This window comes from Microtus pennsylvanicus, chromosome 12, assembly GCF_037038515.1.
Source record: "Microtus pennsylvanicus isolate mMicPen1 chromosome 12, mMicPen1.hap1, whole genome shotgun sequence".
Taxonomy (NCBI): Eukaryota; Metazoa; Chordata; class Mammalia; order Rodentia; family Cricetidae; genus Microtus; species Microtus pennsylvanicus.
This window is the reverse complement of record NC_134590.1, coordinates 87,494,186-87,500,949: the sequence shown is the minus strand read 5'-3', so window position 1 is coordinate 87,500,949 and position 6,764 is coordinate 87,494,186. Positions and strand designations below refer to the sequence as shown.

Sequence of the window (6,764 nt, the reverse complement as noted above, 5' to 3'; positions counted from 1 at the left end):
TTTGATTTTTTTTGATTTTTGTTGTATGAGATGGGGTTTCTCTGGGTAGTCCTCATTGTCCTGGAACTCACTCTAGACCATGGCTTCAAACTCAGAGATCCACCTGCCTCTGCCTCCTGAGTGCTGGGATTAAAGGCACGCCACCACTGCCTGAAAAAAATCTTAAAAATAAAATAAATGTTAAAAAAAAATAAAATACACATTTTAATACACATTTGCCGAACTCAGCACTCATGAGTTGTGGCATGCAAGTTCCAGAAGGGAAGCTGTGTTATGAAACATGTCGCTCTTAGGGGCAGGTGTGCTGATCAGTAAATGTTCAATATCTGCAATTCATGTGTCTCCTAAAAGAGCTACTGAGGCCTCTGACAGGTCAGTCAGACATAGCACCAGCAGCTATGTCCCCCACGGAACTCACAGCTTAAAGTGAAAATTAAAAGAATAGTGGTAACAAAAGCTGTTCTTGTACAGCTGTCTCTCCTCCTGCTTCTGTCCCCTCAGCATATCCTGTGGGCAGCCATCTTTAATCCCAGTACTCAGGAGAAAAAAACAGGTGGATATTTGTGAGTTTGGGACCAGCATGGTCTAGATAGCAATTTCTGGTCACATAGTGAGATCCTGTCAAAAAAAAAAATAGTAGTGATTGACTGAAGAAATGGAGAAATAAGATGGTGGAATCAAGACGAAGGCACTCACGGTGCTGGTCAGTGATGATGTCCGTTTTGGTGCTTGGAAGTTGAACTTCAAGACAAAGAACTCAGCAGCGGCATGACAGTGCAGAAGCAGTGAGCCTCATTTATGAGCATTTCTGAGGCGCAGAGCAGTAGGGTTAGAAATTTCCAATGCTCCTATAGGATCCAAAGAAACAAGCCCCTACTCCTGTCCTGGTGAATTATTCTGCAGCTGGGACTCTACCAGATGATGAAGACTGGAGATTCCCTTTTTTGCTACCCTCAAAGCTACTTCTCATTTTTTTATTTGCTCTTCCACTAATGCCCCAAAGTTTTACTTTTTATTGCTTTTTAAAATTTTATTTATTTTATTTTAGTTTTCAATTGTTCTTTCGCTAATGCCCAAACTCTGTCTCATTGAGTTTATTACAGAAGGACCCAGGCTATCCACTTGGGTGCTCTCAAGCCGCTCCTCTCTTTTCTAGCAAATGTGGGTATCAGAAGTAACTCCGTTACAAGTTGTGAGAGTTTGGCCTGAGCCTCCACCTCCTTCTCTGAAAATGTCACACATATCCTATAGGTGATCACTAGGACAATGCATTCATTTTTGAGAAAGCACTTCTCCATTCGTAGTGTGGCCATGACACCTTGGGGTGGGGCCAAGTCTGTTCTGAAGGGCACTGAGTAGGACTCCATGTTAGTCTCTTATTTACAACATTGAATTATGTGGGGGGAACTTGACCCCCAGCTGTCAGAGCCAGGCCTGTTGGAGAAATAGAGAACAGACTTTCTTCCCAATCGCCCTCATCCCCTGTGGATACTGGGCGGAGGGGGAGCAGTTTACTTCTGTATACAAGACAAACAAAACAAATGTCACACAAAGGTGTGACAAGGTGTGGTGTTTTCACCTGTGAGCTGTGAACAGAAGAACCACACTCTTCCGGAAGTGATGGCTAAGGGTTCTTTGAGGACAACCAGCAGTGGCAGAGTTCTGCAGGGATTTCGCCTTGCCGGTCAGACCCGATAGGTAGGCCCTGCCTTTAGAACTCTCTTTTCTCTGCTCCCAAGGTTATGGATTCTCAGAAATACTCAGAGAGATGGGGCCTGCAGGCATGGCTGCAGTAGTGGCCTTGTGAGTGATCTGTTGTTTACCCACACGGACATCCCTTCAGGAAGTCGCCCTCCTTTTGTGCTCCTCTTGTGTACACATCAGAGCGGGGCACCCCGGGAACTGAGCTTCAGATGCATTTGAACAGCCTCTGCTGAGCTTCTATAACAGTTGTGGTAGAGCACAAAAGGAAGGGCTGGGTAGGGATCAGTAGGTATTCACTAGCTAATAAAGACAGGGAAACAGTAACAACTAAAGCACAGCCATGGCTTGTTTTAAGTGGCTTTCTATTGGCTTCCCGTAGAGGCTACAAACTTACTTGTAGGGGCATTTCATTTGCATTTTAATAAATAAAGCTTGCCTGAGGATTAGAAATGTAAAACAGCCACATTAACCAGCCTTACAGACCAGGCAGTGATGACACACACCTTTAATACCAGTAGCCACACTAGTTTGCTACAGAAACTGGGCATTGTACACCTTTAATCACAGCTTTAGAGGGGAATGTAAGATGGATCCACTGCTCCTCCTCCTCCTCTGAGAAACCTTTATAACATCTCAGACAATCTCTCTTCCCAGACTGGTTGGGACTAAGGATGGAAACGTGTGTTCCTTTTTGCATCATTATGGCCATATCTAGCAAGAAGAAACATGGGAAGATGGGGATGTTTTGGTTCACGGTCTTAGCTAGTACAGTTAGTTCATTGGGCATGGAGGGCATAATTCTGGTCTTGGAATTGGGTGTCAAAGGTGAACAGTGATGCATTTATGCTGCGTTTTGCATGTTTCCTAGGAAATTGGCTCTTGGTGAAACAAGACAGACCGTTTCTATAGCAGCCTGTGTCACTGGGCTCAACACAAGACAAAGCGAGGTCTACCCTGTCTTACCATGCAGATTGCTTTGGTCCAGCATTATCAGCAAAAACCCTATCAACTGAATGCATTTTGCAGAAATTTGAGGCTACGTCATTTTAGCCACGTTTATCCTAATTTTAAACAATTTTGCAAAAGTTCCAACTCTGTACTCTCCAACTTCCCCTATAGAACAATTAATTAATTAATTGCTAAACAGCTTGAAAAATTAATTACTCAACAGTAATTAATATTTTCAAAATTAAGAGGGCTTGGGCATATGTTGTGGGTTGTAAGGCAATCCAAACAAAGAGACCCGGACAAAAAAATGTCCCTGGACTGCTTGCTTTCTTCATCCTCTTTTGTTTTAGGTTTTAAAATTCAGTGCTTATTCTGAGTTAGAAAGTGAACCTTGTCTTCAAGGAACCAGGGGCTCACAGAGGGAAAACACACTTTCTTAGCTGGCCTATTACTGGGTGACTTAAAGACATTAGACATTTCTTTCCCACAGTTCTGGAGTCTTTGAAGTCTAAGATTAGGGGCCATTAGTAGAAGTGGCATCTGCTGAAAGTGAACCACTCAAGGGGACTGCAAAGGATGACCACATAGGGAAGGAGCAGAAGGACAAAAGATGAGCCTGTTGTGAGTCCCGAGGAGTAAGCTGCTGTCTGGGGTTACCATGGTGGTTCCAAGGCTCAGCCAAGAAGCTGCCCCTGAGCACTGGGATCAGTGAGCTTGACTTCAGCACTTAAGAGCTCCATTCCCCTGGTGGCCTAAGCACCAGCAACTCTAGATGATTCATTTAAGAACAAGTAGCGAGACTCCTAACTCTCCATCTTGCAGTTTCTCTTCCCATTCCCGAACTGGTCTGAGACGTTGCTGTCTTGAAAACCTTCAATGCATTTATTTGAGAAAGAGGGAATTATTGAGAAAATCGCACGGGATGTAGTTAAGACCATCACAACCAGGGAGACACTTGAGAAGTTATTTGAAGTGAAAGGGTGGTATGGTTGCGCAGCAAGGTGAGTAGTGGGAAGTGCTCGAGGTCTCTGAGAATGCTGAATGACTTTCTACAGTAAACTGCTCGACTCCCCCTCCCCCTCCCCTCCAGCCCGGAGAGGAGTCACCTTCTCTGATGATGACAGTGTCTCCATGTCCCAAGAAAGATTTCTGGGTTGCAAATATAACCAAAGGTTGATGGGGAGGTGAGTTAGATCCAGGTGTATTAGAGAGGAAGTTGGAAGTAGTTGTGCAATGAAAAGAGAGGTCGAGGGCTCAGACATAGAAGACTGAGGAGAGTCAATTACATGGTGGGTAGGTATCTTGGTCAGCGGGCAGCAAAATGAACATCCCTTGCTATCTAGAAAGCAAAGGTCTCAGTCTCTAACTCATCATCTTTTTAGTAAAAAAAAGGTGGTGGATTTGAAGAAGGCACACACTGCCTCACTGGTGGGACAGCGATTGAGATCCTCATGGTGATGGAAGCCCAGGGTGTATGTATGATTTTGTAATGTTCCAGGTCTGTTGGGTTCCCAGAAATGACATTCTCAGGGCCTTGTGCAGGGCTTAGGAAAATAGGGCATTTCAGATCAAAGAAGATTGCATTCTACTTAAGCAGAGGCTAGCCCACGCAGAGAATCGGAAGAGTCTCCTGGATAGGACCATGGGAGGCCTGCCCAGCCTGTGGCGGCCTGCAGTACAGAGAAATGCAAAGCTCCGTTGCTATTGGCTGGTATTTCAGCTTGTCTATGGGGGAACCTTGTTTAAGGGGGGGCAGGGGGTGTGCATACCTTAAAATCTAGGTCCCAGAAGAAGCAGAAGTTATTTTATTTTCTAAAAGCCTGGATGTTTCTCAAATGAAAATTTAAAAGGCCCAGTACTTTCCCCTTCTTCATGACGTGGTGAGTTTTTAGAGAAAACAAAGGGCTGGGGGTGGGGTGGATGTTCCCAAAGAGCTGGGTTCAACATCCCTTTCCCTTGCTTTTCTGAGTTTCAGGGTTTTGTGACCTCCGGTACAGGCTTTTTCTCTCTTCTTCAGTCCCCCGAACTATATCTAGCTAGTTATTTCAAAGGTCTTGCTCTTGCATTTTCTGCATCTCCAGTTCTTCCAAGTACTGTCTCTCATTTTGGTCAGCAGGCTGTCTCCCCTGCCTGGTAACAAGTCTAGCTTGCAGAGATGGAGGGGAGAGGACCGCCTTCAGTCACTTGGTGGCGCGCTCGAGCCTCAAAAGACACTGGCTACTCCTGCTTCGCACCTGCTTTAGACTCCAGCCCCACCCTCACCCCTGCGCTCTGGGAGCCGCGCCCCCAGCCATCCCTGGTCCAGAGCACCGACTGCTTAGGGTCTCTTGAAGCAGCTTAAGAGTCAGCCACGTCTAGCCATAGCAGGAGGCGCAGCGGGATGCGGGCGCCCGGGGCGCCAGCCTCCTCCCTTAGCAGCTCCCCAACCCTCCCCCCTCTTCCACTAGGCTCTGAAAACCCAAGGCTTCTCAGAACAGTTTAGGATCAGCGGCGGGCAGACTACAGCCAGCCGGCAGCGCCGGCGCCGAGCCTTCGGGAAAGGGCAGTGACGCTCTCCTGGGCTGTTAGGAGAGCAGCGGAGCCTCGGGTAGAGCCAGGGGAAGAGAAGGTCGTGTGCGTGTTTGACAGATCTTGGGGGGGGGGTGGGAGGCGACTGTCTCTATCTGGGCGGAGAGGCCAGGGGATTGAGGCAGTGCCCTCTGGATGTCCCCGCCCGCTTCGGTTCCCGAGCGCCCTTCACCATGGACTTGAGCGGAGTTGGGATGGACCACTGCAGCCACCCGCGGCTGGCTATCGGGCCCCGGGACTCGGCAGGTGTGTGCGCGCGGATGGTGAGGTAGGATGGCCGCGCAGCGCGATCCCCGCGGTCCCCACGCAGCGGTCCCCGGGCGGTGCCGCTGACTCTCGGAGCGCACAGGGGTGTGGGCGGAGGCCGCTCAGCCGCGCCCGAGTCTTCGCCAGTTGCTTCGCCTCTTCCACCCACTCGCACCTGCCGCCGCGCGGATACCATGTCGAAGGCGGCTGGAGGCGCGGCGCCGGCGGCGGAAAGTTGTCCCTCGGTTCCAGCCGGTGTGTCGCCAGCCCCGGGCGTGGAGGATCTGTCCAAAGTGACAGATGAAGAGCTGCTGCAGTGGAGCAAGGAGGAGCTGATCCGCAGCCTGAGGCGCGCCGAGGCCGAGAAGGTGAGCGCGATGCTGGACCACAGCAACCTCATTCGCGAGGTCAACCGCCGCCTACAGCTCCATCTCGGCGAGATCCGAGGGCTCAAGGTGAGCAGTGGGCTTGTGGAGAAGGCCGGGCTGGGCGGGACAGAGATCTGGAAGTGGGACGGGCTGGGGGGGGGGGGCAGTCAAAGTTTCGTCCCTCGGTCAACAGGTGAGCTTCCCCCTTTCTCCCTGTAGCACCCCGTGTCCCCATCTCCAGCCCTTAAGAAAGTTTTTCAAACTTTGGAGGCTTTTGCTTCCCTTCTGCCTTACACTTACCGGCACCCGGCTTTCTCTCTGACTCTTCTGAGACTAGGGAAGCAAGAACCAAGGATGCCAGAAGTCAGCGAGGGACACGGTGAGCACGGTGAGCCTAGAAAGTCGATGCTTCAGGAATTAGGTTACAGTCTCCCGCGGGAGATGACTAGCGAGCTTGCCACCTCAGGGCGTCTTTAGGGCTCCAGTGTAGCTGCTCTGGCGCCACTAGCTTTCTGGTGAACAGAGGGCAAAGAAAGGGCATCATTGCTGAGAACAGGAGAGAAGCGTCGGGTTCTACCCGAGGAGTCCAATGTGAATGTAACCTGGTGTTGGTGTAGGTGAGAGTTATTTCTGCCTTCAAGTCTTAGCTAGATCCGGTAATTTCCTTCGCCTGCTAAGGCTGGCGTCACCTGGAGTTGCTTCACTTCCCTGCACTAGTCACTCCGGATTTCACATTGAATTTATTAAGCGTGGGTGGGGGCTGCTGTAGAAGGCACCCGCAAGTGATGCTTTGTTTTTGAGCCAGGTCTACCCCAAACCCACGAACTTTTTTTCCCTCTTTGGAGAGCTCTAATGTGTCAGCCAGGCTGCCGCAGACCTGCGGGGAACCGCCCTGCCGCTGTGCACTGCAAACTTCCTCTGCTCACAGCT

At 49.7% G+C, this 6,764-nt stretch overlaps 1 protein-coding gene across 6 annotated transcripts in view; it reads left to right on the top strand.

Annotated features, from left to right (window-relative positions):
* The first annotated feature begins 4,960 nt into the window (after window positions 1-4,960).
* Ccdc85a (coiled-coil domain containing 85A) overlaps window positions 4,961-6,764 on the top strand; it is a 195,735-nt gene continuing 193,931 nt past the window's right edge. For 2 of the 6 annotated variants that reach the window (XM_075942439.1, XM_075942436.1), the window contains exon 1: window positions 5,123-5,921. In XM_075942439.1, the coding sequence (XP_075798554.1) occupies window positions 5,661-5,921 (261 nt within the window). In that variant the 5' untranslated portion in view covers window positions 5,123-5,660. Of the gene's footprint in view, window positions 5,922-6,764 lie in introns of all 6 variants that reach the window. The other 4 variants (XM_075942441.1, XM_075942437.1, XM_075942438.1 and 1 more) reach the window with 3 other exon arrangements.